Source organism: Pogoniulus pusillus, chromosome 26, assembly GCF_015220805.1.
Source record: "Pogoniulus pusillus isolate bPogPus1 chromosome 26, bPogPus1.pri, whole genome shotgun sequence".
Lineage (NCBI taxonomy): Eukaryota > Metazoa > Chordata > Aves > Piciformes > Lybiidae > Pogoniulus > Pogoniulus pusillus.
Genome location: NC_087289.1, coordinates 17,342,517 through 17,355,419, shown reverse-complemented (window position 1 = coordinate 17,355,419; position 12,903 = coordinate 17,342,517). Strand labels below are relative to the sequence as shown.

Sequence of the window (12,903 nt, the reverse complement as noted above, 5' to 3'; positions counted from 1 at the left end):
GACCTCATCCTTTTTGTACAGGATAACAGAAATAGAAGGCACAGTTGATACAGGCTAGCTGATACAACCCCCAGTAAAAACTGATACAATACTCCAGATACTTTCATTCACCATCTTTTGGGCAGGAACACCTACCAGTAAATCCACTGCTTACCTGGCTGAGAAACAAATCTATTTGAATTGACTCAAAGTCAGCCACAGACAAAGTTTGAAAGATAAAAGACTCTTTGGTTACTGAATCCAAAGCAATCAAATTATCTGCAAGTTACCTACTGCCAGATCAATGACTGTAACTAACAGCCTGCTTCAACTAGGAAATACAACTTGTTAGTTACCTCACAGTGACTTGATCACCTCTCAAGTATTAGACTAGCATTGTCAAAATCAGCATTTATTAGAACTGCAATAGGTAAATGCTCACTTAGCCAGTAGGTAGGACCCCAGGCAATGTTGCATCTCATCAACAAGACTGTGGCTGCAAGGTTTCTGCAGGCCTGTTCTATGCAGTTGCTGTAGAAGACATATCCAGTCCCTGCAAAATTCAGAGTAAGAACCATATAGCTGTTAGCAGTCTCAGGAGGAAATATATTTCCATAGCCTCAGTCATTTGCCACTGGAATGGGCTGCCCAGGGAGGTGGTGGAGGCACTTAGTGCCATGGTCTGGTTGACTGGATAGGGCTGGGGGATAGGTTGGGCTGGGGGATAGGTTGGACTGGATAATCTTGGAGGTCTCTTCCAATCTGGTTGATTCTATGATTCTATGATTCTATTGACCATTTTTCAAGAGAGAAGGACCCTGCAAAATTGGAAAAGGTGCACTAAAGCTTTCAAGAATGCCTTCAGATTTGGGAAGCATGGAGGAACTGAAGGTTTAGCACACCTGTAAGCAGATGGTTCAGTGTGACAGTCCCCTAAGTGAAGCACACACCTTTGAAAACAGCCAGCTCTGGGCAGAAAGTGGGTTGATGGACACTGAAGTCCTTCACCTAGACACCTAGGCCTTAATGGTCTAAGCTCTTTTAAACAAGATTGATTTTCTCTGCAGTTGTGTCCTTAGCTGAAGCAGTAGGTATAAGAATCATAGAATCAACCAGGTTGGAAGAGACCTCCAAGATCATCCAGTCCAACCTAGCACCCAGCCCTAACCAATCAACCAGACCATGGCACTAAGTGCCCCATCCAGGCTTTTCTTGAAGACCCCCAGGGACGGTGCCACCACCACCTCCCTGGGCAGCCCATTCCAATGCCAATCACTCTCTCTGTGAAGAGCTTCTTCCTAATATCCAGCCTAAACCTACCCTGGCACAGCTTGAGACTGTGTCCCCTTGTTCTATTGCTGGTTGCCTGGGAGAAGAGGCCACCCCCCACCTGGCTACAATGTTCCTTCAGGTAGTTGTAGACAGTAATAAGATCACCCCTGAGCCTCCTCTTCTCCAGGCTAAACAGGCCCAGCTCCCTCAACCTCTCCTCATAGGATTTGTGCTCCAGGCCCCTCACCAGCTTTGTTGCCCTTCTCTGGACATGTTCCAGCACCAGAAGGAAGGGCTGATGCTGCCTGCACTGTGGTCACACTGTGTGAGCACAGCAGCATGTTCTGGCCTTGAATTCCCCAGCCTTGTGAACAATAAGTGGCCTTCTGCAGATAGGGCTTTCGAAACAATGAAGTATCCTGTGACCTTGAGGTTTTTTTGCTTTGGGGCATAAATCATTCTTAAGAATGTCAGGAATGGAGCCTTGCTGAAGTGGGTGGTTTACTTAAAACCTCTTGCAGGAACTGGCAGTGCAAACTGATATCCATTTCCTCCCCAGGTGGGGCAATGAAAGCACTCTACTCCTACAGCCCCCAGGAGGACACATGGTGCCTGGTGACTCAGTTTACCCATGAGAGAGCCAGTTGTGGGATTTCTCCTTGCAACAACAAGTTGTTCATCACCGGGGGCCGAGATGAAAAGAACGAGGTCATTGCGACTGTGCTGTGCTGGGACCCTGAAACTCAGAAGCTGACAGAAGAGTGTGTCCTGCCTCGGGGGGTGTCTCATCATGGGAGCGTTACCCTCAGGAAGTCTTACACGCACATCCGAAGGATTGTGCCGGGGGCAGTTTCTGTCTGACCTCAGGAGAACCGCAAAGGAACCCAACACCTCTGTGCCCAGTGGCACAGACCGCAGCGGTGATGTTTGTTAGCTGCAGGTAGCAATGGGTGGAAATAGCACGGCTGAGGTCCTCCGGGGCATATCTGTATATATGCTCAGCTCTTGCATTTCCTCTGTACAGTATACCCTTAAATTATCTTAATTCCTTCCCCCCACAGAAAAACAAAGGAGCCAGCTGTAGTTTACTGCTGTCAACACAATACCTCCAGTCAGGCAAAGAAATGTGATGTGTAGGTGGAAAATTTACTTCCCAGCTACATCTGCCCTGAAACATGTTTGAACTGGCTCAGCTTGGTCCCGATGTTTGCCCCACTATTTATTGTGCTAAGCTGGATTTGCAGCACCTACTAGTGAAAAAAAAAAAGGGGGGAGAAACCCCCAAAAGACAAGACAATGCCCTTTGGAATGAAAGACTCGTAGCTGTAGTGAAACATAATGTTGTTTACTCCAAAGCCGTGTCTGGGGTTTTCTCCCTTCCAGTGGTTGGCAAGTTAGATTAAGTTAGAACTTGTTTGTTTGCTTGAAGACTCTGTTAGTTTTTGAGTTCTGCCTGAGCAAAAGAACTCTGTCTCACTCTGCAAACCTTGCTGTGATGGCCAAGAAGGAGAGTGCACAGGCTGCAGATACAAACGAAGGCTAACCTGGTTCTACTGAGCATTCATTGTAGCTGGTTTCTAATAAAGCTGACCAGAACTTAGTTTCCCTTTTGTTCTCTTCTGGTGCGCTTTACTGCTCTGCCTGAAAGGCTCTTTCCTCTCCTTGTTGCTGGACACAAGGGAGTACTGCTGAGCTGGACTGCTGGCATCCCTGCCTCTATCCCACTGGGTGGCAGTGCTCTCCCAGAATTTTCCCCAGGATTTCCTGGAATGCAAACGGACGGAACAGCCTGCTGGGGACAAAAACAGTTCCAGGTACTGTTCCCAGCCTGATTCCTGGGATCATCACAGGCTGTACTAGAAGGGGCAAACGTTCACCGGGCCAGGCGGGCCCAAGTCTCAAGTCCCAGCATCTGGGTCAGTTGCAGAGGGAAGAAAATAAACATGAAAAGGTCACGCCCAGGACGCTCTGGGACACTTGGCCAAAGACTGGGAACGCATTCCCATAATTCATTCCCTGCCTAGTTGCTGGAAAGAGCCAACTTACCATTAAATCAAGACAGAAAATGCTGCAAAACAAATCTGCCTCAGCAGAAAGCAGCGACTGCTTCCAGTCTCCCTCCCTCTCTGTGCTGTCTCCTTTTGCCTTATACAGTACTAAAATATTATTTCTCTCATGTTGAGCTGAAGGTAAAAATAATAATTTCAAACCAAAAAGTGGGTTCCCTAATTTCAGCAGACTAATGGCAGAGTGCTCAGCACTACAACAGGGTCCAGAGACCACACCGCAGAGCCTGCTGCAACCCAGGTGCAGCCTGTCGGCTAAGTGTGTGCCCCTCCACAAGGTCTCCACCACCATGTCCTTCTCTCAGAAAGACTGCAAGAATTCCTCTCTCTTCTGCAATTTCTCATGTGCCTTACAACTCACTTCTGTAACTCTGGCCATTTTCTATTATTTTCTATTTCTATTCTTTTCCCACAGACCTCCCATTTTCAGCTGTTTTTAAAACTGGTCCCCTTCCTTCTTTATGTTCCTGTTGTTCTGCAGGGTGCAGCACTTCTCACGCTTCCACGCTGGCCCAGACTGCCCCATCCTGCTCTGCTTTTTGGAAGAAATGGAGAAATGCCTTCTAAAAAAGGGTATTTTTGTTACACAAGGTTTTCACAGGCTTACAGGATGGTGGCAATTGGAAGGGACTTATGCATATCATCTAGTCCAATCTCCCTGCTAAAGCAGGTTCCTTTAGACCAGATTACACAGGGACACATCCAGGTGGGCTTTGAAAGTCTCCAAAGAAGGACACTCCACAACCCCTCCAGGCAGGCCAGTCCCAGTGCTCCAGTACTCTCAAAGAATTATGGCCTTATGTTTAAGTGAAACCTTCTTGGGTTTTAGTTTACACCTGTTGCCCCTTGCCTTATCATTGGCAGCCCCTGAAAAGAGCCCAGCCCCATCCTCCTGACCTCCACCCTTCAGTTATTGCTCAGCATTGAGAAGATCCCCTCCCAGTCTGCTCCTTTCCAGGAAAAGAGCCCTGGGTCTTTCAGTCTCCCCTCATAAGAGAGATGGCTCAGTTCCCTCATCATCTTCAAGGCCTTTCACTGGACTCTCTCCAGTAGTTCCCTGACTCTCCTGAACTGGGGAGCCCAGAACTGGACACAATACTCCAGATGTGGCCTCACCAGGGCAGAGTAGAAGGGAAGGAGAACCTTCCTCAACCTGTTGGCCACAGTTTTGTTAATTCACCCCAAGATACCATTTGCCTTCTTGTCCACAAGGGCACTTTGCTGGCTCATGGTGAACTTGTCCAGCAGCACTCCCAGGTCCTTCTCCACAGAGCTGCACTCCATAGGGGTTTATTCGCCCCAGATGCAGGACTCTACACTTGCCCTTGTCAAACTTCACGAGGCTCCTCTCTACCCAATTCTCATGCCTGTCTGGGTCTCACTGAATTGCAGCACAGTCTTCTGGTGTGTCAGACCCTGCTCCTTTTGTGGAGAACAGTGGCCACCTTTGAGAAGGCTACAGTACCAGCTGCTCTACAGGGAAAGAGGACGTGATTGAAAGGGGCATCTCCCTTTCCATTTGAGAAAGTCTGCCTCTGTATTTTCACCTGTTGCCAAAACTAATGCTAGCTGCTGAAGCTGACCAGGTCTTCTGACTGGCAACCATTCAAAAACAGCAGCCCTCAGGAGTTGGTTGCTGTTTTTATCCCCACAATGCCAGCAGCAAAACTTGGTGGTTTTTTTTTCTTGGAGAAAATAATCCATCAAGTTGGAAAAAAAGTTGTCCAAGTAAACTTCCCAATGCAAGCTGTAAAATCTACGTACCAGAGGCAGAAAACAGCTTCTGGTCTCTCCTGCGGCAGCTGGTGAGCCACACCTGCAGAGCTCGGGCAGGCGTGAGCAGCCCCTTCCTTCCCGGCTGACAAAGCCGAGGCAGCAGAAGCACAGCTTGGCTCTCCTCCCTCTCCTAGCCCGGGATTCTCCCAGCATTCTGACCCTTAACGAGGAGTTGTTTTGCTCGGGCAGGCGTGAGCAGCTCCTTCCTTCCCTGCTGACAAAGCCGAGGCAGCAGAAGCACAGCTTGGCTCTCCTCCCTCTCCTAGCCCGGGATTCTCCCAGCATTCTGACCCTTAACGAGGAGTTGTTTTGCTCGGGCAGGCGTGAGCAGCCCCTTCCTTCCCTGCTGACAAAGCCGAGGCAGCAGAAGCGCAGCTTGGCTCTCCTCCCTCTCCTAGCCCGGGATTCTCCCAGCATTCTGACCCTTAACGAGGAGTTGTTTTGCTTCGCCTCCCTGCTCTTTGTAACTTGCAGGTTCATGTTGCAATCTGAAGGACGTGAAGCACATTCAAAAGAAAGAAAACCGTTCGGGATCAGCAGTTTTATGACAACGCCAAAATAGGAGGCTTGTGAAAAAAGGGCAGGGACTGGCAGCGCTGCGCCCTCAGCGATCAGCGGTCAGGCAGGGGTGCAGACAGGAGACAACAGGAATCAAGAGTGAAGGAAACTTGCAATTTCCTTTTCCTTCCATGGGCTCTCCCTCATCTGTCTTAAAAACTCCCTTCCCACAGGGAATGGCCACGGCCACACTGTCCAAAGGCCACAGAGTATCTCAGTGTACAAAACCCGTGAGCGGTGAAGCAAAGAGCAGAGGAGTCCCTGCGAGAGCAGCGTGGCCGGGCCCGGGGCCAGCCAGGGTCACAGCCCCGAGGGTGCCCCAAGTGCAAAGCAGGCAAACGCCAGCTTCCTTCTGACCTATTTCTGTAGGAAACTTCTCTTAGACAACGACACAGCCTACTGACGGAGCAGGACTAGACACTCTAATACCAATTACTAAAACTGCAGGAGGTTAATTAGTTTTACTGAATAATGACTCAAATAGCTGCAAATGAACTAAGCCCCAGATGCAAAGCTGTGTGCATGTTTACCTGCCTGGAGATTCTCCATATCTCACAAACCTGAAACTGATCTCTTCTGAGGCACAAACCCAAATACAGACGTTACTTATTTCTCCAGTGCTGGGCCAGCAGTGTGCCCAGGTGGCCAAGAGAGCCAGTGGCATCCTGGCCTGCATCAGGAATGGTGTGGCCAGCAGGAGCAGGGAGGTCATTCTGCCCCTGTACTCTGCACTGGTTAGACCACACCTTGAGTACTGTGTTCAGGTCTGGGCCCCCCAGTTTAGGAGGGACATTGAGATGCTTGAGCGTGTCCAGAGAAGGGCGATGAGGCTGGGGAGAGGCCTTGAGCACAGCCCTACGAGGAGAGGCTGAGGGAGCTGGGATTGGTTAGCCTGGAGAAGAGGAGGCTCAGGGGTGACCTTATTGCTGTCTACAACTACCTGAGGGGAGGTTGTGGCCAGGAGGAGGTTGCTCTCTTCTCTCAGGTGGCCAGCACCAGAACAAGAGGACACAGCCTCAGGCTGCGCCAGGGGAGATTTAGGCTGGAGGTGAGGAGAAAGTTCTTCCCTGAGAGAGTCATTGGACACTGGAATGGGCAGCCCGGGGAGGTGGTGGAGTCGCCGTCCCTGGGGCACTTCAAGGCAGGACTGGACGTGGCACTTGGTGCCATGGTCTAGCCTTGAGCTCTGTGGTAAAGGGTTGGACTTGATGATCTGTGAGGTCTCTTCCAACACTGATGATACTGTGATACTGTGATACTGTGATATCCAGCCCCAGCCCCTGCAATGCAGCTCTGACTCCCTTCAGTCTGCAGCTTACAGACAGCAGTCAACTGCACTAAAAATTCAACTGAGAGAGGGAAGAGGGCAGTGGCAAGAGAAGTGACACTACTGGCAGAAGAAAAGAGGGGGGGAAACAGACCAGGAGTATATTTAGTCTATAAATTATAATACCTTTAGTGATTCATGCTATCGGAATTCATTAAAGATTTACTGTCCCCCTGCTGTCAAATCACATGTTAAAGTGAACTGCTCTCCATTTCACTTAAACGAAAAAGCTGGGCAGGCACATTGACATCCAAGAAGTTCACTTATGTGACCTAGGAGAAGTCGATAGCTGGGCTCTGCTAAATAGCCTCAGTTTGAATTTCCAGAGCTTACACAGAGACATCCTTACACGGCTGTTAATCACTTCAGCCACGAGGTTCTGGCAGATCAGGAAGCTTAACGACCTTGAAGAGAAAACTCAAAACATTTAGTGCTTGTTACGTTGCCTTGGTGACTTTTGCAGATAGACTTTGGAGAACTGGAGAAATGCCCCAAAGCAGATGAGCCAGATGTATGGTGTGTTTCTTCTACACATGCTGCAGCATACTGCTTTTGTAACAGACAACACAGTGATAGTGCACAAAAAGCTATGAGCAGTCACATAAGGAAAACTCATCTATCTAATGTTAAACTTCCTTAAAGTGGATTCATGAAATACCATCAGCTCACAATGCAGATGACCTTTTTAGAGTTCCATTCAGTGTAACTCAGTTCAGTTCAGCTAATATATTTTCTTGGCAAACACCCATTTCAGGGAACAGTAAGGACCCAAATAAGATTATTTTACTCATCTTTCTTAGAAGGTCATTTCCACGGAGCTTTTTTGTTTGCTTGGTCCTAATGGTATCACTGTGGGCAGATTTCATACATACATAAACTTGCCATGGTCACCAATTCACTTTCTCCACCTTCCAGTGTCCTTTATGTTACTAAACTCTGAGCTGTCTCTAAATGTGTCCAGGAGATGTGCATGCAAGAAGAGTTACAGTGTTGGCAACGTAATTCTACCCGAGTCTGCCCAGGAGATTAAGTTCCTAACTGACAGAGGCTAGCAGGAATATCAAATGCTATTAACCTGCAGCTACTCAAAGTCACCTATGGCTGTATATAGAACTATTTTTATGCTATTTACACAGTTATCTTTATTGCTTAGCAAGAAAATTTACAATGTATGTAAACCTCAGGTAATAAAGCTTGAAAGAACTTTCCATGGACAAAACAACCTAAGTTGTTGATCTCAGAACCTAAGTTGTGAGTCATCAGCATCTTTGTCAATGGGCACAGGCATAAAGATTCATGGCCTGGGGAGCCCCAGGTGCCTCTTCCATTCGTGATCACGTTGAATGCTAAAGGCATTTGGCAGAAAGCACCTGACTTGGTGTATAGACATTTCCCCATCCTCTCCAGTGTTACAGAAGAGCTGTTTTCCAGGCTGAATATAAATCTTCAGACAAGCATAGCATGTGTGACAGGTGTTTATAGTACACTCAACTTGGAGAAAAATAAAAGCAGCCAGTAAAAAGCACCTTCTAGATCCTAATCGGTTTGGGTTCTTTTGGGATTGGGGTTTCTTTTAACTGAGAAGAAACATTGGTGGTGGTTGTTGTTGTTTCCCTGGAAAACAAAGCTCCTTTTGGTCAAAACAAGGGAAGCACAAAACCACAGTTAAAGCAAATACATAATAATTACAGTTTATTCACTTGCAGCAACTGAACATGAGCCAGCAGTGTGCCCAGGTGGCCAAGAGAGCCAGTGGCATCCTGGCCTGCATCAGGAATGGTGTGGTCAGCAGGAGCAGGGAGGTCATTCTGCCCCTGCACTCTGCACTGGTTAGACCTCACCTTGAGTACTGTGTTCAGTTCTGGGCCCCCCAGTTTAGGAGGGACATTGAGATGCTTGAGCGTGTCCAGAGAAGGGCAACGAGGCTGGGGAGAGGCCTTGAGCACAGCCCTACGAGGAGAGGCTGAGGGAGCTGGGATTGGTTAGCCTGGAGAAGAGGAGGCTCAGGGCAGACCTTATTGCTGTCTACAACTACCTGAGGGGTGGTTGTGGCCAGGAGGAGGTTGCTCTCTTCTCTCAGGTGGCCAGCACCAGAACAAGAGGACACAGCCTCAGGCTGTGCCAGGGGAGATTTAGGCTGGAGGTGAGGAGAAAGTTCTTCCCTGAGAGAGTCATTGGACACTGGAATGGGCTGCCCGGGGAGGTGGTGGAGTTGCCGTCCCTGGAGCTGTTCAAGGCAGGACTGGACGTGGCACTTGGTGCCATGGTCTGGCCTTGAGCTCTGTGGTAAAGGGTTGGACTTGATGATCTGTGAGGTCTCTTCCAACCCTGACAATACTGTGATACTGTGATAACTTTACCTTAGAGGAGTTTTTACACAAGAAGCATCTCTCAGCAGCAAAACCTCTAAGATGTCTCTGCTCATTCCTGTCTCTGAACTAGAACATGTTATACCACCACCACTCCTGCAATTGTGCTGACACAGCTGCTGGCAGAACAGCCTACAAACCAGATTGCTTGGTTAAAATGAAAACAGCACCACTTCTCTTTGGAGGGATATTTTTAACCTGCAACCCCAGAAGCAGCTGTATCAGCAAACTGGAGAGAGCAAACACTGCAATGTGAGGAGAGTAACATGCAGTTTGGGAATGAGGAGAGAAAGACATCAGCAGGAACATCTCAAACAGGCTTTAATGCCAAAAAAAAACATCTCATGCAACCAGACACCCATCTCCTCCTGGCTTACACTCAGTGGAATTCTTCAGAGGAGTATGAAATACCCAAAATCCACATTCAGCACTTTCTGTGTATTGCTTTAAGCAAACAGAAGGTGGGGAGTGTCTGCACAGAAGGAAAAGAATAACACCGAGTGAAATCGAGAGCCATTTTTTAATGCCAATGTATTTTTGTGTAAAGAGAAATCAATACTAAAAACATTGCCTTTAGAAATACAAAAGATCTTGTCCCAAGCCCAAGGAACAGCACTGAAATTTACATTTCCCACACTAATGGCAATGTCCAATGAAATTTTCTTTCAAGATCAGAAGTATGTTTTCCTCATCTTCAGGTGGCTGATCAAGAAAACCTAAGAAGGTCTTACAAGATAACAAATGTCTTGTCCCTGAGTACAACAGGCTCTGCAGCCTCTCCTCCTGACCTTCCCAGAGGTTTGGTAGCAGGTACCCAACACTAGCTCTGACATAGTGCAGCTGTAACCCTAGGTCAGGCTGCTAGAGAAGATTTTTGTGAGCCAGACTGGGACATGTCTCAGCAGGGACTCAGAAGCAGGCCTTAATGCTTAGTTCCACACCTTGGCTCATGTCTGAGCAATGCTATGGGTAAACCTATGCCTAGCCTCACACCTTACTGCTCCTACCCTGCTGCTCCAGCTGCTGGATTCAGATTTGGCCTGATCCCACCAGCACAGACCCAGTACAGGTCTGGGCTGAGCCATGCACTCTGCAGCCATCCTGCAAGGAGGCACTGCCACCCATTGCTCCCCACTCCCGTCCCACTCCAGGTGGCTCATCCAGTTTCTCCCTGACAGCATCATGTGCTGGGCTGCCCAAGAGACACTGATCAAAGGTGACTTCCCATCAGACCAAGACTATAAAAATCTGGAGTTCTGCAGATTGTCAGACAGAATCCATACAGCAGCTAGCAAGAGGAAGGGCAGCCCGACAGCAGTTTCCAGAGGCAGCTCTCAATGATGATTAAAGAACATGGCATTGGCCACCAACCTTGCAAGAACACACTGAGTGAATGAAATAACTGCTCTGTTCACAGCATGTTTGCTTAGGGATCCTTTTCTGCTCCATGTGATGCTGCCAAGAGACCTGTTGTTGTCCCCTCTGTTTAGCACCATCTATTTTTAACTTTCTGTTTTCCAGAAAGGCATTTGCCACAGGTGGGGGAAAACTGATTTGGCAACTCCTCCAAAGGTACTGCCTTTCCACATCACAACAAAGCTTAGAACTTCATCCAGGGTAGCATTCACTGTATTCTCAGCTGTGATGTGATGAAAGAGCTGTGTCCGTCTGGCACCAAGAAGGCAGAGTCATCGAGCCATGTCTTTTTGGACATGGATTGATCACTTCTTCAGATCACTTCTTCAGGAGCTGAATGATTTCCATCAGGATGGCATGCTAACAAAGTAGCTGAGGCTGTGCTCTGCATTGGCTCAGGACAGTGATGAAACAGGTGACGCCAGGCGGAGCTGCTTCCTTCTGACAATGGATTTGAGAGATGCTGAGAGCTCTCTGTATCGAAGCCCATACAGAAAAGGGAACAAAACTTTAGGCAGAATCATCAGGACATTGCAGACTGTCAGGGAGATCCAAATTCCTGTCTGCAATCTGGTGACATTAAAGCACAAGAATGATTCTATGAAAAGGGCCAAGGGTGGAAATAAGTGAAAAAACAATGCACTGTTGTGCATTAAGAACGTTACAGTCGCTCTGGAGCAGATGCTCTCCCAGATACCTGACTGTTTGGTTTTAAAATACAGAATAGCATAGCAACAAAATATTAGAGACAGGCAGAGGAAGATAACCACGGTAGAAAGCCAGAAACAGAGCTTCACAGCATCGGTCCCTTTCAGAGTTAAGATTAGTATTATTGGAACTGAGCACGTTTCTAGGACGCAGGACACAAAGCTGTGAGTACTCCACAGCACCAAGAAGAAAATGCCAGGGAAAGCCCCAGAGCACAGCCACAGTAGCACAATGACTTTCCTAGTTCGTGAAGGAGGCAAAATAGCAACGTAGCGCAAGGGAAACAGAACAGCTATGTACGTGTCCAGGACGATTGCAGCAGCTGTGAACAACCCTCCGCAGCAAGCAGCTGCCAGCAGAAATAATAGCAGGACACAAGCTTCTTTTGGGAGGTGTACATGTGCTGCATTGAGAGCAGCTGACAGGGTGTAGAACAGCAGGTACATCAGATCAGAGAGCAGAGAATTCCCCAGCAGCAGGTACCTTGTTTCCTGACGGAAGCTGAACCTGGAGAAGATCACAAACAAAATAGTAGGAATGATGAAGACGCCTGCCACAAGGCAGACAACTGGAGGGATTAAAAACATCTTCATGTTTACGCTTGGCGGACTGAGAGCCCATTCCTCCAGCAAAGACAACAAAGAGACATCATCCAGTGTCGAGGAACTGTTGAAATCTGTCTCCCTGTAGTGATACACAGTTGTATTTGCTCTCCTCACTGAAGCACAGCCAGAGAATTCCATTTCCTTAGGATGTGGGGATGGTTGAGATGGAGAAAGCAGATCTTCTACACCGAGTCCTTAGGAAGACAAATTAAGCAGATTGTGCAAAAAGTCCATGGCAGCAAAGCAGCTTCTGTAGCCAATTCTACCAGATCTCCTCAAGGACAGAAAGATGCCACATTTTAGGTGACTTCTACGATGCCAAATGATGTTTTTGCCTAAAGTGGAGATTTTTAGTTCCTTTCTGCAAAATCTTCTGTTTAGAAAAGAGAATGAATCTTTGTGTGGTTTTAAAAAGGTCTAGATCCTTCAGCTAGCTCCTTGATCAGAAATTGAAGAGTTGATCATTTACAGCATTTGAGTTTGTTCTCATCACATTATCACTCCAATGAGGCAGATGCAATATTAGCTTGATTAAACAAATATGTGATGATGCAGAACAATACTCCACGTGAACTGATGTAGCAGAGCCATAAATGTGATTAGGTGATGTTTTGTACCAATTTGTGTGCGACAACACAATCGGTTTGGAGTGATCAATAAAAATGGCTCTCAGGCCTCTTGTCAAGTTGTACTACTCTGGCTCTAGTGAATGAAAATATCTTCTTTATAGATGACAAACATTTTTGCTTTGATGAAGCAAATCATGCTGTTTATAGACAATAAGCCTTCCCCTGCCTTTTTTTTAATGCATGGCATACAAATAATGA

The 12,903-nt window shown here is 47.6% G+C and overlaps 2 protein-coding genes across 2 annotated transcripts in view; one reads left to right on the top strand and one right to left on the bottom strand.

Moving 5' to 3' along the window:
• The window catches only part of KLHL6 (kelch like family member 6), a 28,660-nt gene extending 25,809 nt beyond the window's left edge, over window positions 1-2,851 (top strand). Inside the window, exon 7 of the mRNA XM_064164756.1 lies at window positions 1,811-2,851. Within this exon, the coding sequence (XP_064020826.1) occupies window positions 1,811-2,112 (302 nt within the window). The 3' untranslated portion in view covers window positions 2,113-2,851. The remainder of the gene's footprint in view (window positions 1-1,810) is intronic.
• An 8,307-nt stretch (window positions 2,852-11,158) lies between these two features.
• GPR148 (G protein-coupled receptor 148) lies at window positions 11,159-12,214 on the bottom strand. Its single transcript, XM_064165126.1, has one exon. The coding sequence runs from the start codon at window positions 12,212-12,214 to the stop codon at window positions 11,159-11,161; it is 1,056 nt and encodes a 351-aa protein (XP_064021196.1).
• Between the last annotated feature and the right edge of the window lie 689 nt (window positions 12,215-12,903).